Genomic DNA, 27,825 nt, shown 5'->3' on the forward strand with positions numbered 1-27,825 from the left:
GGGTTTTGGTTTTCCAGCGGGGTTCCCTCTGCACACATTCCCAAAGTGCCCCTTCTTACCGCACTTAAAGCAGGTGGTGCCTTTCGCCGGGCACAGGTTTCTGGTGTGCTTTGGCTGCCCGCAGAAGTAGCAGTTGGGTCCCCGACGCGTCGCGGCTGTCGTAGGGCTTCTGGGGGGAGAGCGGGGCCCCAACGGTGTCGGGCTGCCGGGCGGGGAAGATGCCTTCCAAGATGGCGGCGCCCTTGGTGCACACGTGGCGGCGTGGACGGCGCGGGCTGAAGAGTAGGCGCCCGAGTTTCTCTGGGCCACATCCAGGGATCGCGCGGTGTCAGCAGCCTGTTTCAGGTCCAATCCTGTTTTTTCCAGCAGTCTTTGCCGGATGTAAGTGGAGCTGAGGCCTGTGATAAAGGCATCGCGAACAAGCTCGTCGGTGTACACTGCGGCTTTTACATCTCGGCACTTGCAGTCTTTGCCAAGCATTTTCAGGGTGCCTAGGAACTCCTCCACCGATTCCCCAGGTCGCTGTGCGCGAGTGGCGAGCAGATGCCTAGCATACACCTCATTCGTAGGCTGCTGGTAATGCGCCTTTAAGATGTCGCAGGCGGCCAGGTACGTGTCGGCGTCTTGGATGAGGGGGTAAACCCGGTGGCTTACCCAATTCCGCAGAATTCCAAGTTTCATACTCGCAGCGTCCGTAGCGTCTTTGACGGCTGCGGAATTGTCCAGGAAGAATTCCATACACACAAACCAGTGTCCGAAGCGTGCTGATGCGTCCGGAGCATGCTGATCCAAATCCAAACGTTCGGGTTTCAGGAGTTGATCCATTGTGTTGAAAAATAAGTTAATAAAATTGATGTGCCTCAATAATCCCGAGACTAGATGTTAGCGAAACAAAACAAGGCTTTTATTAACTTAGAAGATCACACGCAGTGGAGAGAGATATCTTCCCTGGAGGTCTGCAGTACTGGCTGTGAGGCCAGACTGAGCTGGCTTACATAGAGGCCAGGTATGGGCGGTGCCCTACACACAACACATTCCATACATTCCAATACACAATACAATGGTGAGGAGAAACCTGAAACCAACCACAGTCACAGGCAGTGATGAATGGAATATTTCATCACACTGCTCACCGGACAGGAGTCAGGAACAAGTACTGCTCGCCGGACAGGAGTCAGGAACAAGTACTGCTCGCCGGACAGGAGTCAGGAACAAGTACTGCTCGCCGGACAGGAGTCAGGAACAAGTACTGCTCGCCGGACAGGAGTCAGGAACAAGTACTGCTCGCCGGACAGGAGTCAGGAACAAGTACTGCTCGCCGGACAGGAGTCGGGAACAAGTACTGCTCGCCGGACAGGAGTCGGGAACAAGTACTGCTCGCCGGACAGGAGTCGGGAACAAGTACTGCTCGCCGGACAGGAGTCGGGAACAAGTACTGCTCGCCGGACAGGAGTCAGGAACAAGTACTGCTCGCCGGACAGGAGTCAGGAACAAGTACTGCTCACCGGACAGGAGTCAGGAACAAGTACTGCTCACCGGACAGGAGTCAGGAACAAGTACTGCTCACCGGACAGGAGTCAGGAACAAGTACTGCTCACCGGACAGGAGTCAGGAACAAGTACTGCTCACCGGACAGGAGTCGGGAACAAGTACTGCTCACCGGACAGGAGTCGGGAACAAGTACTGCTCACCGGACAGGAGTCGGGAACAAGTACTGCTCGCCGGACAGGAGTCGGGAACAAGTACTGCTCGCCGGACAGGAGCCGGGAACAAGTACTGCTCGCCGGACAGGAGTCGGGAACAAGTACTGCTCGCCGGACAGGAGTCAGGAACAAGTACTGCTCGCCGGACAGGAGTCAGGAACAAGTACTGCTCGCCGGACAGGAGTCAGGAACAAGTACTGCTCGCCGGACAGGAGTCAGGAACAAGTACTGCTCGCCGGACAGGAGTCAGGAACAAGTACTGCTCGCCGGACAGGAGTCAGGAACAAGTACTGCTCGCCGGACAGGAGTCGGGAACAAGTACTGCTCGCCGGACAGGAGTCGGGAACAAGTACTGCTCGCCGGACAGGAGTCGGGAACAAGTACTGCTCGCCGGACAGGAGTCAGGAACAAGTACTGCTCGCCGGACAGGAGTCAGGAACAAGTACTGCTCGCCGGACAGGAGTCAGGAACAAGTACTGCTCACCGGACAGGAGTCAGGAACAAGTACTGCTCACCGGACAGGAGTCAGGAACAAGTACTGCTCACCGGACAGGAGTCAGGAACAAGTACTGCTCACCAGACAGGAGTCAGGAACAAGTACTGCTCACCGGACAGGAGTCAGGAACAAGTACTGCTCACCAGACAGGAGTCAGGAACAAGTACTGCTCACCGGACAGGAGTCAGGAACAAGGACTGCTCACCGGGCAGGAGTCAGGAACAAGGACTGCTCACCGGACAGGAGTCAGGAACAAGTACTGCTCACCCGACAGGAGTCAGGAACAAGTACTGCTCACCGGACAGGAGTCAGGAACAAGGACTGCTCACCGGACAGGAGTCAGGAACAAGTACTGCTCACCAGACAGGAGTCAGGAACAAGTACTGCTCACCGGACAGGAGTCAGGAACAAGTACTGCTCACCGGACAGGAGTCAGGAACAAGAACTCCGGCTGGTTTTTTCCTCCCCCCCCACCCACCCCCCGCCGTTAGCCCAGGGACACTGTACCCAATTGTAGCTCATCCCCAGCTGGGATCGGGTTAACTCTGCATAGCTTAAAGCTCGGAAGCTGCAGCCATGCTCTTCTATATATCAACAGAAAATGCTGGAAAAACTCAGCAGGTCAGGCAACATCCGTGGAGAGAAATTTGAGTCCCGAAACGTCAACTCAAATTTGTCTCCACGGATGTTGCCTGACCTGCTGAGTTTTTCCAGCATTTTCTGTTGTTATTTCGGATTTCCAACATCTGCAGTATTTTGCTATCATGCTCTTCTATATGGTGGTCTCACCACCCACTGGGGAAGCTCGTGAGCAGCAGTTCTGAGTGGCCTGTCCAATCCACTGCTTCCCCATTATTTGTAACACCTGTACAACTCACAATAAATTCAGAAATCAGAGTTACACTTCAGAAAAACCTTCACAAAATTAGACATTAAAGTCAGAGTAACTGATAGGGGATACAGGAATGTCAGTGACAGTGCAGGATGTGTCGTTCTGAAGTTGCTGGGGGGGGGGGGGTGGGGTGGGGTCAGGGCATATCATTGGCACAGAGCAGAGGGGCCTTTACTCTACATTTAATCAGAGCTTTTGCTGTTACTGTGGAGGAAAAGCAGAAAAACTGCTTCATTATCAAACAAAGACTCGCCTCACCTTGAGAAGCTCAAATATTCAGCAAACATAATTTGGAGGCATTCTTTCATTAAACATCATTACTTTATAGGCATGAAATATTGCCTGGTAGCCCACAATAAAGTCCATCTACATATTGCATTTCAATTCAATCATTACTTTCTCGCGATTCATAGCTATCTTTTTTCAACTGCTTCTTATTACTCTGGCCAGCGCATTCGGAAGAGTCAAGGATGGGGAAAAGCCATTTGGCCCATTGATACCTGTCCCTCTAGCACCCTGCATCTCTTTGAATGCCCCATACATCTTTCATTCCACTACATTACAAAGGCTTATCACTCATTCAATAAAGACATCTTTACTGAGATCTGTTTTAAATTTACTTCAAATTTCTGTCTTCTGATCCCAGTGGCCTGACTTAGCTGGAGGTAATATTGTGGGCTCACTTTATCTATACCCATTAATACTTTATGTACCTCGAGGAGGTCCCTCGAGCTCTGCAGAATGTAGAGCTTGCGTTTCTCCAATCTTTCCTCACAGCTCATCTCTTTTGCACGTGGGATCGTTCAGTGGGCCTTAATTTAGGCTCGAGGAACAGCACCTCATCTTTCGATTAGGCACTTTACAGCCTTCTGGACTCAACATCGAGTTCAACAATTTTAGACTATAACCCGTCACCATTTTGTCAGGCGGCAGCTGTTGATGATTCTGCCATCCTCATCTGCAACATTTAATCTCTCCTACCTTCCACCCTAACACAGACCGTCCCTTTTGTTCCTTCCTCCCCTCCCCCTTCCTCTGCACTTGCTTAAAACCTGTTACATCCCTAACTTTTTCCAGTTCTGACGAAGGGTCACAGACCTGAAACGTTAACTCTGTTTCTCTCTCTACGGATGCTGCCTGGCCTGCTGAGTGTTTCCAGCATTTTCTGTTGTTATTTCTTAATTTAAGCCACTTGGATTGGCATAACATTTCCCCACTCCACCCCCACTCATGGAGTTACAGATAAAACATGGCATGTGCCCTTGTCCAGACTGTGAGTTATGTCCTCAACAGTGCTGTGGTTTAACGAAGCCATTGCTCCCAGTTATATAATCACACAGAAACCCCACAGTGCAGATAGAGGCCATTTCGGCCCATCGAGCCTGCACCGACACATATCCCACCCGATCCCCGTAACCCCAACACATATCCCACCCTATCCCTGTAACCCCACCTATTTAATCCCCCTAACACTAAGGGTCAATTTATCATAGCCAATCATCCTAACCCGCACATCTTTGGACTGTGGGAGGAAACTGGAGCACCCGGAGAAAACCCACGCAAACACGGGGAGAATGTGCAAACTCCACACAGTCGCCTGAGGCTGGATTCGAACCCGGGTCTCTGGCGCTGTGAGGCAACAGTGCTAACCACTATGCCACCGTGCTGCCCTCTGAGACACCACAATGGCGACTCTGTAATGGACAGCAATAAACCCAGAATGCAGAGAAATGCAATGGAAGACCTTTGGTATCTGGGTGACATCACAGGCTGTGGCCCACGATGCTCAGTTGTAGAGGACGCTCCATCTGGCTCACTAACACACCGAAATAGCTCCATCTGGTCTCGTCGATGCTGCAATGATTTAAATGTTACCCAGCCGCATTCAGGAGAAAATTCTTTTTTTTTTAAATAAAAGAGTTGATGGAGATTTGTGTGCCTATGAACAGGTGTCAATGGAGCCTTTTGTATTCTCTGCGTATTTCAGTAAAATACTCAAAAGTAGTTTCCTTCCCCCCCCCCCCCATGGTTTGGTTGGATAAAGACAACGAGTAACTGAACCGTACGGACCCGAGGTCCCAGGTTCGATTCCCCGGTCAGCGTCCAGTTGGCTAATCCTAGCGGAGATGGCACAGGAGGAGGGGGGGGAAGAGAATGAAACCAACTATGGTTTAAAAAAAGTTCTTAACAGCAATCAGAATGCTTTATCATTAAAAAAATATTAAGTGATAATTGGTTTAAAAAACAAATTCCAGCAGTTGGATAGAATCATTACCAGCAGATATACTAAAAACTGGCCTTGGTTATTAGACTATAAATTCACACGATATTGCCTTTCAAGCTACAGAACACACCCTGGACGTGTTGTCGTGTCCATGTCCCACGGCCACACTCGCTTGTTCTGTAGTCATCCGTACATTATTTTGTCTTAAAGTCATCAAAAGTAGCCAAAATATTTAAAGCCTTCCTCAAGAAAATCACAAACATGAGGAGAGGGAAACATGAGGTAGAGTTGAACAGCCTGGCCACATTGGTGACCATCCCATTGTTCCATTTCTTGGACTGCAGCCTGCGGGCGTGTAACAGCAGGTGGACGGAGTGTGAGCACAGCCCCAGAATCTTTCACCCGCGTTGCGGGATTTTAGTCAGCTCCCATTTCCCGCCTCCAAATAGAATCAACACGGAGTCATGATGCTGCCCAGGGAAAGAGAGAGAGAGAGACAAAAGCAAACATTAACTTACACGATGAAGCATAAATGGATCATTTTCTTGATCTTAGAACATGTGTTGCCAGGATATCACAAATTAAAGAATCATCGCTTTAAATATTACCCACCCCCCCACCAAGTTATCTCCCCCAACTCCTCAAGCTGCTAACTCGTGATGGGGCATGTGCTCCAATGGTCACCAACCTGGTACCAAGCAGCCACACGTCACGTGTGTCTCTGGACAATGAAGGCCGGTAGACAATTTATTCACCAGTTGCTCATGTACTTCCGACAGGCGTCACTGGATAGAATCCCCCGGCATACTCAGTCCTCGCCACCACCACCACCACAGAATGGGAGTGCTGAGGCAAACCACCAGCTGGGATTAGCCAACTCAGAACCTACCAGCGATTGAACCCGAGACGTCCCTGGTCTGTACGGTCGAATGTCACACCAAGCAGTACATTTACTCACCGAGTCCGTAAAGAAATCCCCCTCATTTCCTGTTAATCCTTGGGGAGGGGAGGAACATTTTAGTTTAAACAGAGCTGTAACGTCATCGCGGAGGGTGGGGGCAGAAGGCGAATCGACATGGGGGAACTACTGAGCTGGACTGTGAGCTCGAGCTGAATGAGCTCAGCCCTGAAACAGCGGCTCCTTCTGCCCAACAACCCAGCTTCCCCACTCTGCATTTTTATTAATATATATCCACGGTAACCTCCCCCCAAACATTTCGATTCTGACCCAGAAATACTACATAATCCTCCTTCCTCCTCTCCACCCCCCACAGAGTTCAATAAAAAGGAGAGGGAGTCTAACAGTGAAGTAGCCTCGTTTGCCTCCCACCTTCTCCAAGCTGCTGCGGTGCCCCACACTGACGACAGTCATCCCCAGCTGTTTACAGGTGTGGTACAGCTCTCCTTCCGCCTCCTCCGTCAGTGCACTTGTAGCTTCATCTAATACTGGGAAGAGAGAAGTCCGGGAATCAGAAGCTTGCAGAGTTTAATTCAAAGTCTGGAAGGGGAAGCTGGGCTGGAATATGCTGTCCTTTCATCTGTGGAGCTTTTTTCCAATCCAACCCATGATGGAATTTACATAGAATTACACGGCCCAGAAACAGGCCATTCGGCCCCACTGGTCCGTGCCGGTGTTCATGCTCCACACGAGCCTCCTCCCACCCCTCCTCATCTCACCCTATCTGCGTATCCTTCTATATCTTTCTCCCTCATGTATTTATCTAGCTTCCCCTTCAAGTCTTCTATGTTATTTGCCTCAACTACTCCATGTGGTAGCAAGCTCTCTCAACCAAATTCCTTGTGAACACTAGTCCACAGCATAAGAGACACAGACCAGCACTGTCTACACTGGCTATCGCACTTCGACAGCTCCGTACGACAGCTTTGCATGCTTCCAAACTTGAATGAACTCTCTGTAACTAGCAACAGTTTAAAATGTTTACCACAAGACCTAGGGCGATATCCAGAGCTGCAGTACGTATATGTAGACAACAACTTTCAGTTATATGGACTACCATCTTATCTGTACAACAAAGTTATTGGCCACAGTGGTTGTGGTTCCTGTGTGCAAAATGAAGAAGTGAAGCTTTCATTCACCCATAGGCAGCTGACCATTACTGTACCAGATGAAATCCAGGCAATAGGAACTGAAAATGACACTGTACCACCACTTCAAGAAATGGTTATGAGAACGATCTTCAATTTTTACAGCACATCAAAGAAAGGTTTAAGATAAAGATTGAGAAGGATATAAGTGGAAGGAGAGCCAGGGAGAAGCAGGCGTCACCACGGCGGCTGAAGATTGTCGGGCAGGAGTGCGGGAAAGGCGGAGCGAGGCGAGAGCGGACCCTATTGTGATGGCGCCGATGAAGATGGCTGCCGTCCTTGCGGGCTCCGTGCGTACCAGGCAGCTAAGTGTCCTTTGCTGCTTGGTGCGCTCGGCTCGTTAAGAAAAAAAGCATTTCACTGACTGGATTTCACTTGTTGTATTTGGTTACGTGACAAATAAAATTAAAATTGAAATTGGTGTGTAAAATGGGAACAACACGATGGTGACTTCTTCATTGAAATACACTGCAGACACAGTGTAGAACCAGCTTTGTCCCACATCTGGCTCAAGGAAGTGTGTAATCACTGTGCATCTTCGATCACAGGTTTTGGTTCACTGAAATTGTGTGAAATGGGAATTGTTGCCGTCTTATGACAGCAACAATTCCCGTTTCACAAAATTTCAATGAACCAAAACCTTTTCCATTATGTCTCACTGTACAGAATTCCAATGTTCCAGACCCCACCCATTCTTTCTAATCTTGTGTCCTGTACTCACTGTTCAGGGTTGACATTAATCAATCATTCATGAAAGAAAGACTTATGAAATAATACTGAGCGGCCTGCGGGTGGCGCTGTCCAGGGAGAGTATAAATACTCGGGCACGGGCCCAGCTTGCGCAGGACATTAACAGGAACTAGTGAAGGACACAACTAGACCTCCATGTTGTAAAACAGTTGATTAAAGCTTTGTTTAACGCTTAGACCAAGTGCCTAGTAGTTTTCTTACGTCAATGGTGTTGTCTCCTCTACGTGTGGCAGACCAAACAACGATTAGGTGACCACATTGCCCAATGCTTCCATTCTGTCTGCAAATGTGATCCCGAACTGCCTGTGGCTCACCACTAACTCCCCCCTCCCACTGCCATTCAAGCCGTCTCCCATCTTTGGCCTCCTTAACTGTTGCAACCAGGCTCGATGAAAGCTTCAGGATCAGTAAGCTCATCTTCCTCCTCGACACCCTGCATCCCTCTTCGCGGAGCACTGCTTTTGGCAACTTCAGACCTTAGCTACACCCTCCATTTGTTTTACAGCAGTGGTAAGGGGGGGGCGTTGGGCCCACTGGAACATTCTGGGACTGTGAGGTTTGGAGTGTGCGAAGGACCATGATCAAAGCCAGTCGACGCAAGCTTTCAGGGTGGGGGCGAGGGGTCTCCAGCCCAAGGCTGGCCTGCGGTCTGGATATCGAATACCACCGACGGACGGACAGACGGATTCAGCTTCTGGGGGCGGAGAGAACACAAACCTGCGTATTTAGGCTGGTGATAGAAGAGCCGAGCGAAGGAGAGCCTCTGCATTTCTCCCGGAGACAACGCATCATACCTGGAGAGGAATAACACGAGCAGGCCAATCAGATCTGCAATGTTCTTTTATTACACCCCATAGAAGGAAAGAATTATAGGAGCAAAGGTGTTTTGACCAAATTTCTTCCAGGACATCGTGTACAACCTACCCAGTCATAAATTCTACCTAATCCTCACTCAGCTTCCAAGCACAGCTAAAACCCTCTAAGGTGATGAACCTGTGTGAAATGTCTCCGTCCTTCAAAGGTAATTGAGCAAAAACTCCAGGACATCCCTCAAATTGCACAGCACACACTGTTCAACTCTGACCAGCAACATTACACGGGTTTCTTTTTCCCAGTTCCACAGTGTCGCCATTCATACGAAGGCTCTGCAAGTTTGTCCAATAAACATCTCACTGACAGACCAGCAAGGTACCAGGCTCGACCCCCAGCTTCATGCCGAGTTAGCAGATCTCGGCCAGGATGATAGTGGGGCTGCTACAATTAGCCTCAGCACCCTGGGTCAAGGAAGGGGGAAAATAAGCCAGAATTCCTGCTGCTGGTCGCTACCCAGTAACATCTGCTGTGAGTGCGAGGAAATGATTCACGGTGATGACTCGCTGGTGTAAAGTTTGCTGACACTCACCGTAACCCGAGGTTTGTATGTGAACAATGGCTACTAGGTCGAGAGGCTAGAGGGTACCTGGCACCTTTGGAACCATAGGCAGTCAACGCCTTGAAGGCTGATCTGACAAAAACCATCACAAGATCAGGAGCTCCTGCCCTCAGCATGAGGTGGACAGGCCGCTCCTGGAATGGAATGACAGCTTCAGATAGAAACATAGAAGATAGGAGCTGGAGTAGGCCATTCGGCCCCTCAAGCCTGTTCCGCCATTTAATGAGATCATGGCTGATCATCCAAATTCAGTACCCTGTCCCTGCTTTCTCCCCATATCCCTTGATCCCTTTAGCCTTAAGAAATATATCTAACTCCTTCTTGAATATATTTAATGAATTGGCCTCAACTGCCTTCTGTGGTAGAGAATTCCACAAGTTCACCACTCTCTGGGTGAAGAAATTCCTCATCTCAGTCCTAAATGGCTTACCCCTTATCCTTAGACTGTGACCCCTGGTTCTAGACTCCCCCGCCATCGGGAACATCCTTCCTGCATCTAGTCTGTCTAGTCCTGTTAGAATTTTATAAGTTTCAATGAGATCCCCTCTCATTCTTCTAAACTCTAGCGAATGTAAGCCTAATCGACTCAATCTCTCTTCATACGTCATTCCTGCCATCCCAGGTATCAGTCTGGTGAATCTTCGCTGTACTTCCTCCATGGCAAGAACACCCTTCCTCAGATAAGGCGACCAAAATTGCACACAATACTCAAGGTGTGGTCTCACCAAGGCCCTGTACAACTGCAGCAAGACATCCTTGCTCCTGTACTCGAATCCTCTCGCTATGAAAGCCAACATACCATTTGCCTTCTTAACCACCTGCTGCACCTGCATGCTTACCTTCAGCGACTGGTGCACAAGACACCCAGGTCTCGTTGCACTTCCCCTTTTCCCAATCTATTGCCGTTCAGATAATAATGGGGTAGGAGCTGGGACCAGCAACTAGGAGGCACCAGGGAGGTTTGACCAGCAGCTCGGAACTCATCAGGGAAAGGGGACCAACAGCTAGGACCCATCAGGGATTTGGAGAAGGGAGTGAGAAACCATCAGGGGAGCTTGGATGGATAGTCAGGAATCACCGGGGAGCAGAAGCAGCAGGGAGCTGGTAACTGTGCTAGAAATGCTCATGGAGCCGAGAGGTACTAACCCCAAGAGGTGCTCGAGAGCCCTTGGGAGATGTTCCCCACTCTGACTGCGAGCAGTTGGGGCAGCGCATTTGATCTGTGCCCATCCTCCTCCCTACAATCTTCAGTCCCCATCCTCACCAGATGTGTGTCCTACTCTTTATAAAGGATCCAGCTGACAATGTTTACCACTGCTGATGGCTATCTATAAGTGGGAGGAAGACTTTTCCAATCTCCAGTCTTGTAGGAGGTATGCAATTGTGTTGACTCATCCTGCGACCAGAGCTAATTTAAATAACCCACAGGCCCCCTCTCGAGCCCTTCAGTATCCTTATGTCTAACGCAATTCATGAATGCTTGCTTATTTCAGGGAGAATGAAAACTGTGGACATTGCCAATGTGAGTGATAGTCTGCACATAGATATTTATAGCTTGCAAGTCAGAAAGACAACAGCAAAGCCTCTTGAAGCAATGAGAGTGAGCCTCACCAGTTCCAATCTACCCTCTCATCCAGCCCTCCGGTCCTCTTCAGGAGTGACACCTTAAAGAAAGGAAAACCTGATCAGTCACTTTCGTACTCCCCGAGCTTCCTTGCTGTCGGCCAGGTGGGTACGGGTTAGGGACTACAGCGCTTTTGCCTATTCGTTTGGCCGTATCGAGCTTGGAACGTCCCACTTAGCAGCAGCCAGGAGAGCCAGTTATCCAGCAGCTCTAGCAAGGGCGCCAAGAACATCCACTCAGTTGCACGTGAGCAACCTGGCCGTGCTTCGCCCCCGGTCCATTGCCCATCACCGTTTCTTTGCTTCTCCCGTTGCATCTGATCCTTTGCAGCTTTACCCAGCTCCTCGCTGCCTGGCTTCTCGCCAGTAACAGAATCCTGCTCAGATTCATTCCTTCTGGCGAAGGGTCCAGTGAGTGATCTGGCCGAGTGGCAATGCCCCATTTACCAAACAATGAAATGTTTCATAATAATGTGGTGTGTTTAAGCATCTTGCATTTTATATATATTTTTATGAACAGTGTCGTCGGGAAGGAACAAGGGACTAAATGGACAGCTCTTTCAAGGAGCTGGCACAGGCACGATGGGCCGAATGGCTTCCTTCTGTGCTGTATCATTCTATGAAGGCAGAAAACACAGAGACTACACTCAGTAAACCAACGAGAAAGAAGAAACCTCAAAGCATTTCTTGACACAATGGTCAGATAAGCACAAAAGATTATATCATATAGATAAACACACAGATAGAAAGACAGTTAAAACTCCAACCAAACATACACTGTAAAATGTCATCCGAACCCCTTGATTAGATTCCAGCCTGTAACTCACTCCCGGGTATCCATTATTCTATATATAAACCATCTGAACCCTTCGATTAGATCCCAGCCTGTAACTCACTCCCGGGTATCCATTATTCTATATATAAACCATCTGAACCCCTCGATTAGATTCCAGCCTGTAACTCACTCCCAGGTATCCATTATGCTATATATAAACCATCCGAACTCCTCGATTAGATTCCAGCCTGTAACTCACTCCCAGGTATCCATTATTCTATGTATAAACCATCTGAACCCTTCCATTAGATTCCAGCCTGTAACTCACGCCCAGGTATCCATTATTCTATATATAAACCATCTGAACCCCTCGATTAGATTCCAGCCTGTAACTCACTCCCAGGTATCCATTATTCTATATATAAACCCCCCGAACCCTTCGATTAGATTCCAGCCTGTAACACACTCCCAGGTATCCATTATTCTATATATAAACCCCCCGAACAGATTCCAGTCTGTAACTCACTCCCAGGTAGCCATCCATTATTTTATATATAAACCACCTGAACCCCTCGGTTAGATTCCAGCCTGTACCTCACTCCCAGGTATCCATTATTATTCTACATATAAACCACCCGAACCCCTCGATTAGATCCCAGCCTGTAACTCACTCCCGGGTATCCATTATTCTATATATAAACCATCCCAACCCCTCGATTAGATTCCAGCCTGTAACTCACTCCCGGGTATCCATTATTTCTATATATAAACCATCCGAACCCCTCGATTAGATTCCAGCCTGTAACTCACTCCCGGGTATCCATTATTCTATATATAAACCCCCCCCGAACCCTTCGATTAGATTCCAGCCTGTAACATACTCCCAGGTATCCATTATTCTATATATAAACCCCCCGAACCCCTCGATTAGATTCCAGTCTGTAACTCACTCCCAGGTATCCATCCATTATTTTATATATAAACCACCTGAACCCCTCGATTAGATTCCAGCCTGTAACTCACTCCCGGGTATCCATTATTCTATATATAAACCATCCGAACCCCTCAATTAGATTCCAGCCTGTAACTCACTCCCGGGTATCCATTATTATTCTATATATAAACCATCTGAACCCCTCGATTAGATTCCAGCCTGTAACTCACTCCCAGGTATCCATTATTCTATATATAAACCATCCGAACCCCTCGATTAGATTCCGGCCTGTAACTCACTCCCGGGTATCCATTATTCTATATATAAACCATCCGAACCCCTCGATTAGATTCCAGCCTGTAACTCACTCCCAGGTATCCATTATTCTATATATAAACCATCTGAACCCTTCAATTAGATTCCAGCCTGTAACTCACTCCCAGGTATCCATTATTCTATATATAAACCCCCCGAACCCTTCGATTAGATTCCAGCTTGTATCTCACTCCCAGGTATCCATTATTCTATATATAAACCATCCGAACCCCTCGATTAGATTCCAGCCTGTAACTCACTCCCAGGTATCCATTATTATTCTATATATAAACCATCCGAACCCCTCGATTAGATTCCAGCTTGTATCTCACTCCCAGGTATCCATTATTCTATATATGAAACATTTTGAACCCCTCCTAAATCTGCTGAGGGTGAAAGCACCCCATTTAGAAGCACGCCACATAGAATGCAGGGAGAGCCGTGAATCAATCTTTGCTCCTGTTATGCACTTTAAGCATATTGACAGTTTTAGAACCAGAACTGCACAGGAACAGAAGAGACCGCTGAGGCCTATCTGGTCGATCCCAAAACTTAAAAGAAAACACCACACACCGCTCTTTCTCGTACCTCAACTGCTTTCTCTGTCAAATATTAATCCTGTGCCCTCTTGAATTTGTTGACTCTATCCACTTTCAGAGATAGTCTGTTTGGTGTATTCTACACCCTCTCTGTGTAGTTAAATCTAACATAAGAACATAAGACGTAGGAGCAGGAGTCGGTCATTTGGCCCCTCGAGCCTGCTCCGCCATTCAATAAGATCATGGCTGCTCTGATCTTGGCCTCAACTCCACTTCCCCGCCCGCTCCCCATAACTCTTGACTCCCTTACCCATTCAAAAAATCTGTCTATCTCCAGCTTAAATATATTCAATGACCCAGCCTCCACAGCTCTCTGGGGAAGAGAATTCCAAAGATTCACGACCCTGTGAGAGGAGAAATTCCTCCTCATTTCCGTTTTAAATGGGTGCCCCCTTTTGGGTGCCGAACCGGCCTGCAAATTCCTGCCCTCATGGTAAGAGTTTGCAATTAAATCAAACGCATTAAGGGTTCAAATTATCTCTGCCTCTCAGAGTCCTCTTCCTGCACTAATTCACCTTAAAAGTAGAGTAAAGGGTGTTAATAACCTAATAATACAAACACTTACTACAGAGATAGGGAGGAGCGAGGGATTGGAACACCAGGATGAGATTATTTAAATCGGTGCTGTCGGTGGACCAGGAGCCAATGGTAGGTCAGCAAGGACTCAGTGATGGGCGAGCACTCAATAAGGAACAAATACCTGGAGGGCTGGGGACGACTTCTATCATCTCTGCTTGTAGTCAAATTGTAAATGTGTGTAAAGAGCATGCGCTGTAAACAGCGGATGGTGAGAACTCCCCCCTCGTGTCTGTAGGAGGAACGAGCGAGTGCGTGAATAACTCACCAATCCAGTCACCTTTAAGAAGTGGATGATTCTCTCGTCATCGGCTGAACCTAAGGGGCACATTTCAACAAAGAGTCACGGCTTTCTCCATCAACAAACTGGTGCACTGAACACAGGGCTTGGGATATTACATGATGTGGAACATGGTACCTGTAATGGGGTAGATTTCCTTCAAAGGATAAATCACCTGTTCAAAGAAATACACAAAATCATGAACATTTTTGCCAACTAATTCCAGGGCAGCACATTGCAATTCTCTTCTCCTTCCCTCTGTGCCCTGGGAACCTCACACTTTCCCTTGCCTACCCAATGCCCCCACTCTCCCTGCCTCCCTCCCAACCCAGTGCCCCCACTCTCCCAGTCCAGTGCTCCCTGCCTCCCTCCTTCCCTGCCTCCCCCGTGCTCCCTCTCTCCCTCCCCAGTGCTCCCACTCTCCCTCTCCCCCCAGTGCTCCCTCTCTCTCCCCAGTGCTCCCTCTCTCTCTCCCTCCCCAGTGCTACCTCTCTCTCTCCCTCCCCAGTGCTCCCTCTCTCTCTCCCTCCCTCCCCAGTGCTTCCACTCTCTCCCTCCCCAGTGCTCCCTCTCTCTCCCTCCCCAGTGCTCCCACTCTCCCAGTCCAGTGCTCCCTGCCTCCCTCCTTCCCTGCCTGCCCAGTGCTCCCTCTCTCTCCCTCCCCAGTGCTCCCACTCTCTCTCCCTCCCCAGTGCTCTCTCCCTCCCCAGTGCTCCCACTCTCTCTCCCTCCCCAGTGCTCTCTCTCTCTCTCCCTCCCCAGTGCTCCCACTCTCTCTCCCTCCCCAGTGCTCTCTCTCTCTGTGCTCCCACTCTCTCTCCCTCCCCAGTGCTCCCACTCTCTCCCCAGTGCTCCCACTCTCTCTCTCTCCCCAGTGCTCCCACTCTCTCTCCCCAATGCTCCCTCTCTCTCTCCCTCCCCAGTGCTCCCACTCTCTCTCTCTCCCCAGTGCTCCCACTCTCTCTGCCCCCCAGTGCTCCCACTCTCTCTCCCCAGTGCTCCCACTCTCTCTCCCCAGTGCTCTCTCTCTCTCTCCCTCCCCAGTGCTCCCACTCTCTCTCCAGTGCTCCCACTCTCTCTCTCTCCCCAGTGCTCCCACTCTCTCTCCCCAATGCTCCCTCTCTCTCTCCCTCCCCAGTGCTCCCACTCTCTCTCTCTCCCCAGTGCTCCCACTCTCTCTCCCCAGTGCTCCCTCTCTCTCTCCCTCCCCAGTGCTCCCTCTCTCTCCCTCCCCAGTGCTCCCTCTCTCTCCCCAGTGCTCCCACTCTCTCCCCAGTGCTCCCTCTCTCTCTCCCTCCCCAGTGCTCCCACTCTCTCTCTCTCCCCAGTGCTCCCTCTCTCTCTCTCTCCCCAGTGCTCCCACTCTCTCTCCCTCCCCAGTGCTCCCTCTCTCTCTCTCTCCCCAGTGCTCCCACTCTCTCCCCAGTGCTCCCTCTCTCTCTCCCTCCCCAGTGCTCCCTCTCTCTCTCCCTCCCCAGTGCTCCCACTCTCGCTCTCCCCAGTGCTCCCTCTCTCTCCCTCGTGCTCCCTCTCTCTCCCTCCCCAGTGCGCTCTCTCTCCCCAGTGCTCCCACTCTCTCTCTCTCTCTCCCCAGTGCTCCCTCTCTCTCCCTCCCCAGTGCTCCCACTCTCCCAGTCCAGTGCTCCCTGCCTCCCTCCTTCCCTGCCTGCCCAGTGCTCCCACTCTCTCTCCCCAGTGCTCCCACTCTCTCTCTCCCCAGTGCGCTCTCTCTCTCTCTCCCCAGTGCTCTCTCTCTCTCTCCCTCCCCAGTGCTCTCTCTCCCTCCCCAGTGCTCTCTCTCTCTCCCCAGTGCTCCCACTCTCTCCCTCCAGTGCTCCCACCCTCTCTCCCCAGTGCTCCCACTCTCTCTCTCCCCAGTGCTCCCACTCTCTCTCTCTCCCCAGTGCTCCCACTCTCTCTCTCTCCCCAGTGCTCCCACTCTCTCTCCCTCCCCAGTGCTCCCACTCTCTCCCCCTCCCCAGTGCTCCCACTCTCTCTCTCTCCCCAGTGCGCTCTCTCCCTCCCCAGTGCTCCCACTCTCTCTCTCTCCCCAGTGCTCCCACTCTCTCTCTCCCCAGTGCTCCCACTCTCTCCCTCCCCAGTGCTCCCTCTCTCTCTCCCTCCCCAGTGCTCCCACTCTCTCTCCCTCCCCAGTGCTCCCTCTCTCTCTCCCTCCCCAGTGCTCCCTCTCTCCCTCCCCAGTGCTCCCACTCTCTCTCTCCCCCCAGTGCTCCCACTCTCTCTCCCCCCCAGTGCTCGCTCTCTCTCTCCCTCCCCAGTGCTCCCACTCTCGCTCTCTCTCCCCAGTGCCCCCACTCTCTCTCTCTCCCCAGTGCTCCCTCTCTCTCCCCAGTGCTCCCACTCTCTCTCTCTCTCCCCAGTGCTCCCTCTCTCTCTCCCTCCCCAGTGCTCCCACTCTCTCCCTCCCCAGTGCTCCCACTCTCTCTCTCCCCCCAGTGCTCCCACTCTCTCTCCCCCCCAGTGCTCCCACTCTCTCTCCCCCCCAGTGCTCGCTCTCTCTCTCCCTCCCCAGTGCTCCCACTCTCGCTCTCTCTCCCCAGTGCCCCCACTCTCTCTCTCTCTCCCCAGTGCTCCCTCTCTCTCTCTCTCCCCAGTGCTCCCACTCTCTCTCTCTCTCCCCAGTGCTCCCACTCTCTCTCCCCCCCAGTGCTCCCACTCTCTCTCCCCCCCCCCCCCAGTGCTCCCACTCTCTCCCCAGTGCTCCCACTTTGCTTCTCTCCCTCCCTGTAATGGAAAGGGCTCCTTCCACATCTGACATGGGAGAATATTCAACGTCATAAATATCCAGGGTGGCGCCACCACCCCACTCCCTCCCCCCGGCCCCGCTCCGCCCCCCCCGTTGTGTATTTTGAATGTTGTATTTGAATTGTCCCACATAGCTTACCGTAGTTGTGGTATGCAATGCACTATGGGAAAGAGTGCATGAAGTGGAGAAGATTCTGGAAAGTGTTGGCTGTGAACTGAACTCTCTCTCCTGCGTACTCTTTTAATTGTTATACAAGCAAGGTTAATAAACTCTTGAGATTTAACAAAAGTGGTGACGAGGACGTCTGAACTTACGTGGCTCTGCTGTGCGGAAGATAGTCGGGTTTTACGTGTTTAAAACTGTTTATTTTGCCATGGACAGTTAATTAAAGTGAGGCTGGCTCGAGGAAAGGAGCTTGCAATGGCGGGAAGACGAGACGACGCATAAGGTACTAACAACTTGAGGAAGGGGAGGAAAAGCAGTGAGTAAATCGGGAAGGACATTTATTCAACTGTGAAACGATCTGTGAATTGAAGCACTAAATAACTGATAGTGATTTTAGTTGAGTTCAACATTGGAAGGATCCTTAGTGAATGATAATTAGGAGCCTGAGAGAAGGAAAATGGCTGGAATTATCGGTAACATTGGACCGTTTGATGAGAATGTCGAACAATGGAGCTCATACACAGAACGATTTGAATACTTCACACAAGCAAATGACATTGGAGGGAACAAAGTAGTATCTGCATTGTTAAGTGTGATGGGACCAAAGACTTTCAATCTTTTATGTACTTTAGTGCATCCAGATAAACCAGGGACTAAACAATATAGCGAAATTGTGGAGATACTAAAAGGGCATTTTTCACCCAAACCCCTAGTCATAGCTGAGAGGTTTAGGTTCCACAGGCGTAACCAGGAAGGAGAAACAGTGACCATGTTTGTAGCTGCACTAAAAAGACTATCAGAGCACTGTGAGTTTAATGACGTGCTAAATGATACCATAAGAGACAGGCTAGTGTGTGGTATGAGAACTGAAGCCATACAGAAGAGACTATTAACGGAGAGTAATCTGACACTACAAAAGGCCATTGAAATCAGTATTTCCATGGAACTGGCAGCTAAGGAAGCTCAACAGTTCGGTGCAACAGAAAAAGTGCACAAAGTAAGAACAGAGAGCCAAGGGCCATGTTTCCGTTGTGGCAAAACGGGGCATCTTGCGTCTGCATGCTGGTGTGTGGACATGGATTGCCACAGCTGTGGTAAAAAGGGACATATTCAGCGCGCATGCAGAAATAAAAAGGACACAGAGAAAACGTCAAAGACGGAAGGAAGGAAAAAAACATTCAGACAAAAGACAAAGAAGCATGTCCGCTCTGTAGAACAGGACAAAACAGAGGCAAGTGACAATTCAGAGGAGGAATTATCACTGAACGTGCTGACTGTAGCTGGGGATTCGCATGGCTACTGGGTCTCACCCTTGCTAGAGGGGCAACCTGTGCGAATGCAGATCGATACCGGGGCAGCAGTATCTCTTATGTCAGAGACAGTCTACAAAAAGACATTAAAGCACCTTCCACTTCAGCCAGCTAACCTAGCGTTAAGGACATATACCGGTGAAAGAGTAACCGTGAGATGTATCACTGAGGTCACAGTTCAGTTGAATGGACAAACTAGGAAGTTACCACTCTACGTAGTTAAAGGAGACTACCCCTCCCTACTGGGACGTTCGTGGATGGAGAGAATAAAATTAGACTGGTCAGCAGTCTACATGATGTCACACAATGATCCAGGCTTACCCGCCATCTTAAAGAAACATGCAGAAGTCTTTAATGGAGAACTGGGTAGCATGAAAGATATTACTGTGAAGCTTCGTATTAAGCAGGATAGTAAACCCAAGTTCATGAAGGCACGACCCGTACCTTATGCCATCAGACCAAAAGTCGAGGCTGACTTAGAAGCCCTAGTTGAAAGCGGAGTACTAGAACCAGTCAGTGTGAGTGAATGGGCAACACCCATCGTACCAGTGCTCAAGAAAGGGGGTGGAGTTAGGATATGTGGAGATTTTAAAGTAATTGTTAACCCTGTATTGTCAGTGGCGCAATATCCGCTTCCCCATATTGATGATTTGTTTGCGAGACTTGCTGGGGGCCAGAAGTTTAGCACAATCGACCTCTGTCAAGCCTACCTGCAAATGCATGTGGATGAACAGTCATGAGAAATGCTGACTATTGTGACGCACAAGGGCCTATTTAGGTATCGTCGACTTCCTTTCGGAATTACATCAGCTCCAGCGCTTTTCCAACGTGCTATGGACCAGATCCTTAGTGGATTGCCTGGAGTCCAGTGCTACTTAGATGATATCTTAGTTACTGGTGATGACCAAGACCATCTGCGTAACTTGGACGCAACGCTACAGAGACTGAGGGATTACGGACTCAGAGTTCGCAGGGATAAATGCGATTTTTTTCAGGCATCAGTTGAGTACCTTGGTCATGTGATCAATGCCACAGGCCTTCACAAGGCACCGTCCAAGACCAAGGCAATCGTGGATGCCCCAGCACCTGAAAATATCAGCCAGCTGCGTTCTTTTCTAGGGTTACTGAACTACTATGGACGGTTCATACCGAACCTAGCCTCGATGCTGAGGCCGCTGCATTGGTTGCTATGTAAAGACAAGAAGTGGGAGTGGACTAACAAGGCCAGGAGGCATTCATGACAGCAAAGGACACGCTCCTGAAGTCAGAGGCTTTGACGCATTTTAACCCTTCATTACCAATACAGTTAGCTTGCGATGCATCGTCATATGGTGTGGGAGCGGTCGTTTCTCATATCATGCCAAACAGAGAAGAGAAGCCGATAGCATTCGCATCTAGGACTTTGAACAGAGCTGAAACTAACTACGCCCAAATAGAACGAGAAGCACCGAGCATCGTTTTTGGCATTCGCAAGTTTCACCAATATTTGTACGGGAGACAGTTCACCCTACTAACAGATCACCGTCCTCTCACGACCATCTTCGGGCCACATACAGGGATTCCGTCACTTGCTGCGAGCAGAATGCAAAGGTGGGCGCTGCTGTTGTCTGCACACACATTTGACATTAGATATCGTAAGTCTGACCTGCACGGCAACGCCGACGGTCTTTCCAGGTTGCCGCTGCCTGTCACCAAGCCTATGACGCGTAGCATGGACATCTGCTATTTTAGGCAGGTGGAGAACGCGCCTGTTACTTCGATACAGGTCCGACGAAACACCAGAAACGACCCAGTGTTGTCTGCAGTGCTGGACATTATCGTCAGGGGCAAGCTTGACAGCGATGACCCAAACCTGAAACCATATCTCTTAAGGAGAAACGAACTGTCGGTGCAGTCTGGATGTTTGCTGTGGGGGAGGAGAGTGGTTATTCCACCATCGCTACGGAAACCAGTGTTACAGCAACTACACTCCGGACACTGCGGAATGGTTCGTATGAAAGAAATAGCGAGGAGCTACTTCTGGTGGCTGGGTATGGATGGACAGATTGAGGACAAAGCTAAAACCTGTTCCGCATGTCAGAGAGTTCGTAATGTGCCACAGCTTGCACCTCTTCACCCCTGGGACTTTCCGGAGGAAGCATGGCACCGCATTCATGTAGACTTTGCAGGTCCATTCGAGGAGAGAATGTTCCTGGTGGCCAGAGGTTGTTATAATGAGGTCCACCACCGCTGAGAAGACCATCGAGAAGTTAGGTGAGGTGTTCAGCCGATTTGGATCTCCGATGCAACTTGTCTCAGACAACGGTCCACAGTGGGTGTCACAAGAAATGGCTACATTCCTGTAGGTGAATGGTGTACAACATATCAGGGCTGCACCATACCACCCTGTGACCAATGGTCTAGCTGAGAGGTTTGTTCAGACCATGAAACACTCTCTAAAGGCATCGCAAGGTCAGGGAACGCTTCATCAGCACCTGAATAGTTTCCTGTTGAGTTACAGGAACACACCACATGCGACCACAAAAGCATCACCTGCCACTCTACTGCTCAAAAGAGAGCTACGAACCAACTTCGACCTGCTGAAACCACCAAAGGTGAAAGACGTGGTACAGTATCAGCAGGACAAGCAGATCAAGCGACGTGAACAACACTCCAAAGGCAGAGTCTTCAGTCCAGGTGAACATGTGTTGGCACAGAACTACAGTGGTGGACCTAAGTGGGTTCCTGCTACTGTCATTGCACAGACTGGTCCAGTATCCTACACTGTACAGACACCCGAGGACATTGTCTGGAAGAGACACACCGATCAGCTTCTACGAAGTGCAGCAACACCCACTGAACCACCAACAGCAGTTTATCTGCCATTGGGTGACGCTGTGGGTCATCTGCCTTCTACACCGAGAGGCTCACCTTCTGAGGAAGCAGCCGCTTCAGCCCCTATCTCATCAGCAAGGGAGACCTGTATACAGACACCTCAGCCGCCTACACCTGTGTTGACGTCACCTGTGAGAGACAATGAACTGGAGAGCCAGGTTGACTGCCGGTATCCTACCAGAGAGCGGCGGGCCCCTATACATTTGAACTTATAGTTCAGAGACTTACCCTTTATCTGGGGCAGAATAATCCCCATGGGTATAACAGGTTATTGTGTTTTAAAATTCTGTGGTTCTATTGGGACATCTAATGTAAGAGGGGAGGAGATGTTGTGTATTTTGAATGTTGTATTTGAATTGTCCCACATAGCTTACCGTAGTTGTGATGTGCAATGCACTATGGAAACAGAGTGCATGGAGAAGATTCTGGAAAGTCATGGCTGTGAACTGAACTCTGTCTCCTGCGTCCTCTTTTAATTGTTACACAAGCAAGGTTATTAAACTCTTGAGATTTAACACCTCCCCCGCTCCCCCCTGCCCCGCTCCCTCCCCCCGGCCCCGCTCCCCCCTCCCCCCTCCCCCCGGCCCCGCTCCCCCCCCCCGGCCCCGCTCCCCCCTCCCCCCGGCCCCGCTCCCTCCCCCCGGCCCCGCTCCCTCCCCCCGGCCCCGCTCCCCCCGGCCCCGCTCCCCCCTCCCCCCGGCCCCGCTCCCTCCCCCCGGCCCCGCTCCCCCCTCCCCCCGGCCCCGCTCCCCCCTCCCCCCGGCCCCGCTCCCTCCGCCCCCCTCCCCACCCAACATTCCCCCACTCACTATTCCCCACCCTACTTCCCCTCCCGTTGCCCCTCCTCCTCCCCCGCACCACCCTACTCCCCCCCCTCCCCCTCTGGCTAGGCTCACAACATAAACCACCATTTTACCTGTTCTCGGAGGGTTCCGTCGGTGAAATACGGCCTCTGGGGAAGAAAGAGAATTCCACGGGGCCCAAAGCAAGTCAGCATGCGGACAGATCCTGCAAACGAAGAGCGCGGCATTTCAACAACACGCCTGCTCAATTCAACGACGGCACACGTGATCCAAGAACCAGTGGTCTTAAGAGAACGTAGCAGCAAGGCCAGTGTGTGGTCCTTTATGCTGCTGATGATCTCTTGTAATATCGTGTCTGCCTCTCCTGTCCCTGTGGGAGTGCGGCGGGTGAGGGGGCAGAGGAGGCAGTTACCCCCTCGCCTGTTGGCCGGGCCTGGGAGGACTTTGCCCACCCTGCAGGTGGTGTTTAGCCGGTGAGGAAGCGACGTCAGGCGGTAGCAGAGCTCATAAGAAATAGGAGCAGGAGTCGGTCATTCGGCCCTTCGAGCCTGCTCCGCCATTCAATGATATCATGGCTGATCATTGACCTCAACTCCATTCAATAACCTCCCAGAGATGTCGGGGAACATAGGGTCTGATGAAAGGGAGGAACTGAAAGAAATCAGTATTTGTAGGGAAATGGTGTTGGGGATTTATCGGCCTTCAATCCCGTCAATTTCCCTAGGGCCTGATAATCTACATCCCAGGGTACTTAAGGAAGTGGTCCTAGAAATAGTAGATGCATTGCTGATCATCTTCCAACATTCGATAGAATCTGGAACAGTACCAATGGATTGGAGGGTAGCTAATGTTACCCCACTGTTCAAAAAAGGTGGTAGAGAGAAAACGGGGAATTACAGACCGGTAAACCTGACATCGGTAGTGGGGAAAATGCTGGAGTCCATTATAAAAGATGCACTTGGAAAACAGTGACCGGATCGGACAAAGTCAACATGGATTTACAAAAGATAAATCGTGCTTGACTAATCTACTGGAATTTTTTGAGGATGTAACTGGTAAAATAGATAAGGGAGAACCAGTGGATGTGGTGTATTTGGACTTTCAGAAGGCTAGACGAGGGAACTAGATGTAAAATCTCCAAGTTTGCAGACGACACAAAGCTGGGTGGGCGTGTGCGCTGTGAGGAGGATGCTGAGAAACTCCAGTATGATTTGTACAGGTTGGGGGATTGGGCAGAAGCATGGCAGATGCAATATAACATGGATAAATGCGAGGTTATCCACTTTGGTGTCAAAAACAGGAAGGCAGATTATTATCTGAATGGCAATAGATTGGGAGAAGGGGAAGTGCAACAAGACCTGGGTGTCCTTGTGCACCAGTCGCTGAAGGTAAGCATGCAGGTGCAGCAGGCGGTTAAGAAGGCAAATGGTATGTTGGCCTTCGTAGCGAGAGGGTTTGAGTACAGGAACAAGGATGCCTTGCTGCAGTTGTACAGGGCCTTGGTGAGACCACATCTTGAGTATTGTGTGCAGTTTTGGTCGCCTTATCTGAGGAAGGACGTTCTTGCCATGGAAGGAGTGCAGTGAAGATTCACCAGGCTGATACCTGGGATGACAGGAATGACGTATGAGGAGAGATTGGGTCGACTGGGCTTATACTCGTTGGAGTTTAGAAGAATGAGAGAGGATCTCATTGAAACTTATAACATTCTGACAGGACTGGACAGAGTAGATGCAGGAAGGATGTTCCCGATGGTCGGGGAGTCCAGAACCAGGGGTCACAGTCTGAGGATAAGGGGTAAGTAATTTAGGACAGAGATGAGGAGGAGTTTCTTCACCCAGAGAGTGGTGAACCTATGGAATTCTCTACCACAGAAGGCAGTAGAGGCCAATTCATTAAATATATTCAAGAAGGAGTTGGATATATTTCTTAAGGCTAAAGGGATCAAGGGATATGGGGAGAAAGCAGGGACAGGGTACTGAATTTGGATGATCAGCCATGATCTCATTGAATGGCGGAGCAGGCTCGAGGGGCCGAATGGCCTACTCCTGCTCCTATCTTCTATGTTTCTATTCACCGGCCCTATCGCCATATCCCTTGATGCCCTTACTAGTCAGAAATCTATGGACTTCTGTTTTGAATATACCCAATGCCTGAGCCTCCACAGCCCTCTGGAGTAGAGAATTCCAAAGATTCACCACCCTCTGTGTGAAGAAATTTCTTCTCATCTCAGTCCTGAATGGCCTACCCTTTATCCTGAGGCTGTGGCCCCTGGTTCTAGACTCCCCAGCTAAGGGAAACATTCTCCCAGCATCCACCCTATCAAGCCCTGTAATAATTTTGTATGCTTCAATGAGATCCCATCTCATTCTTCTGAATTCAAGAGAATACAGGCCTAGTTTACTCAATCTCTTCTCATACGACAGTCCCGCCATCCCAGGAATCAGTCTCGTGAACCTTTATTGCACTCCCTCTATGGCAAGTATAGCTTCCTTAGGCAAGGAGACCAAAATTGTACACAGTACTCCAGGTGTGGTCTCACCAAGGTCCTGTATAATTGGAGTAAGCTCCATCAACAGAACCTCCGCTCCGACTGTAGAAGGATGATGCTCCCGTGGTGCTATGTGCAAGTGCTGCCCTACAGAGTGGCAAGGATGGTGGCTTCTTCATAGCCCTGGTTTCCGAGACACTGAGCTCCAATGCGACGTGTCTCCTCTGTGGGAGGAAAAATAATATACACACAAGGTGGCAAGCAACTTAGCGTCGGGTTAGAGAAGGGCAAGGGCGCAGGTTTGGGCAGGGTCAGAGTCATAACGGCACAGGAGGCCGCCATTCGGCCCATCGAGTCCGTGCCGGCTCTCTGTAGAGCAATCCAGTCAGTCCCATTTCCCCGCTCTAATCCCGTAGCCCTGCAAGTTTATTTCCCTCAGGCGCCTATCCAGTCTCCCCTTGAAAACAGTGAGTGTTTCCGCTTCCACCACTTCCGTCGGCAGCGAGTTCCAGGTCCTCACCACTCGCTGCGTAAAAAAGTTTTTGCTCACATCCCCCCTGTATCTCTTGCCCAAAACCTTAAATCTGAGTCCCCTAGACCTTGTACCATCAACTAGTGGGAACAGCCTTTCCCCGTCTAGCGTATCCAAACCCGTCATAATCTAGTACACCTCTATCAAATCACCCCTTAACCTCCTTTGCTCTAATGAAAACAAATCCAGTTTCTCCAACCTGTCCTTGTAGCTAAGATCCCCCATCCCCGGAACCATTCTGGTAAATCTCCTCTGCACCCTCTCAAGGGCCTTCACATCCTTCCTAAAGTGTGGTGACCAGAACTGGACGCAATACTCCAGTTGTGGCCTAACCAGCGCTTTATAAAGGTTCAGCATAACTTCTCTACTTTTGTACTCAATACCTCTATTTATGAAGCCCAAGATCCCATATGCTTTGTTAACCACTCTCAATATGTCCTGCCACCGTCAGGGACCTATACACATTGACTCCCAGGTCCCTCTGTCCCTGCACACTCTTTAAAACTGTGCCATTAAGTGTATATTGCCTCTCCCTGTTCCTTCTGCCAAAATGCATCACCTCACACTTCTCTGTATTAACTTCCATCTGCCACTTGTCTGCCCATTCTGCTAGCTTTTCTATGTCCTGTTGCAGTCGATTGGTATCATCATCACTGTGGTGGACGGGATGGTGCATTTCCCTGATTGGAATGGTTTCAAGTCGTTGGTTAAATCTTACCATGGGCAGCCTCCCATAATCCGTTCAGGACCCGTAACAGAGTGGTCTTTCCAGTGCCCGTGTTGCCCGTTATCAAGAGGCTGTGTCCCGCGGTGATCTTCAGGGATAGGTTTTTCACCAACAGCTCCTTGGAGGACAGGGGAGCAAAGGACACCTGTTCCAGGATAAAGGCCGTACCACCTGACTCCTCCGCCTCCTCTCCCGAATCCAAACTGTTGCTGGAGAAGATCAGAATGACAGTGTTAGCATTATTACCAGTTCTCAGAGGCCTGAATGTCCCCAGACTGTATATAGTAGACGTATAAACACGTGTGTGTGTGTGTGTGTGTGTGTGTGTGTGTGTGTGTGTGTGTGTGTGTGTGTGAGAGAGAGAGAGAGAGAGAGAGAGAGAGAGAGAGAGAGAGAGAGAGAGAGAGTGAGTGAGTGAGTGAGTGAGTGAGTGTGAGTGAGTGAGTGAGTGAGTGAGTGTGAGTGTGTGAGTGTGAGTGAGTGAGTGAGTGAGTGAGTGAGTGAGTGAGTGAGTGTGAGAGAGTGAGAGAGTGAGTGAGTGAGAGTGAGTGTGTGTGAGTGACTGTATATGTAAGCATGCGGGGGTGAGACAGTGTGATTAACAGCGGTCGACAACCTTGGTAGTGTTTCACTTACAACCGTGGCTCAGTGGGCAGCACTCTAGCCTGAGTCAGAAAGTTGTGGGTTCAAGTCCCACTCCAGGGACTTGAGCACAAAATCTAGGCTGACACTCCCAGTGCAATGCTGAGGGAGTGCCGCACTGTCGGAGGTGCCGTCTTTCAGATGAACCGTTAAACCGAAGCCCCGTCTGCTCTCAAGTGGACGTAAAAGATCCCATGGCACTATTTTGAAGAAGCGCAGAGGAGTTATCCCCGGAGTCCTGACCAATATTTATCCCTCAATCAACATCACTAAAACAGATTATCTGGTTATTATCACATTGCTGTTTGTGGGAGCTTGCTATGCTGAAATTGGCTGCTGCATTTCCTACATTATAACAGTGAGTACGCTTCAAAAATACTTCATTGGCTGTAAAGCACTTTGGGACATGAACAGCGCTATAGATTTGCACGTCTTCCTTTCATTATAGTTTGAGTGTGAAACCTGGCAGAGTTCTATGTTATCAGAACCACATAATAGATTAAATTCAAGGCTGCTGCAACATTAGAAACGATTAAAATTATTAAACATGAAACAGGAAGGATGGTGCTGTACATAAATACAAGTTGTTGTTGTTGAAGAGGGATATTATTTAAGACTTTCTGTTCATGGTGCAATGGGTCAGGAATTCAAATCCACCCCAAACAGATGGGATGAAGACCTTCGTTCGGTGCTGGGACAGGGGACACTGGGGCAGGATGAGGCCCTTCGCTCGGTGCTGGGACAGAGTACACTGGGGCAGGATGAAGATCTTCGCTCGGTGCTGGGACAGAGGACACTGGGGCAGGATG

At 50.0% G+C, this 27,825-nt stretch overlaps 1 protein-coding gene across 1 annotated transcript in view; it reads right to left on the reverse strand.

Annotated features, from left to right (window-relative positions):
- Positions 1–4,987: 4,987 nt before the first annotated feature.
- Positions 4,988–27,825, reverse strand: part of abcd4 (ATP-binding cassette, sub-family D (ALD), member 4) — a 75,150-nt gene continuing 52,312 nt past the window's right edge. Inside the window, exons 12-19 of the mRNA XM_086002701.1 lie at positions 26,366–26,583; positions 22,738–22,829; positions 14,844–14,880; positions 14,694–14,743; positions 11,215–11,267; positions 8,889–8,965; positions 6,646–6,761; positions 4,988–5,785 (exon numbers count right to left, since the gene is read on the reverse strand). Coding sequence (XP_085858827.1) covers positions 5,714–5,785; positions 6,646–6,761; positions 8,889–8,965; positions 11,215–11,267; positions 14,694–14,743; positions 14,844–14,880; positions 22,738–22,829; positions 26,366–26,583 — 715 coding nt within the window. The 3' untranslated portion in view covers positions 4,988–5,713. The remainder of the gene's footprint in view (positions 5,786–6,645; positions 6,762–8,888; positions 8,966–11,214; positions 11,268–14,693; positions 14,744–14,843; positions 14,881–22,737; positions 22,830–26,365; positions 26,584–27,825) is intronic.

Source organism: Somniosus microcephalus, chromosome 12, assembly GCF_052327205.1.
Source record: "Somniosus microcephalus isolate GS21.2 chromosome 12, FLI_Smic_1.0, whole genome shotgun sequence".
Taxonomy (NCBI): Eukaryota; Metazoa; Chordata; class Chondrichthyes; order Squaliformes; family Somniosidae; genus Somniosus; species Somniosus microcephalus.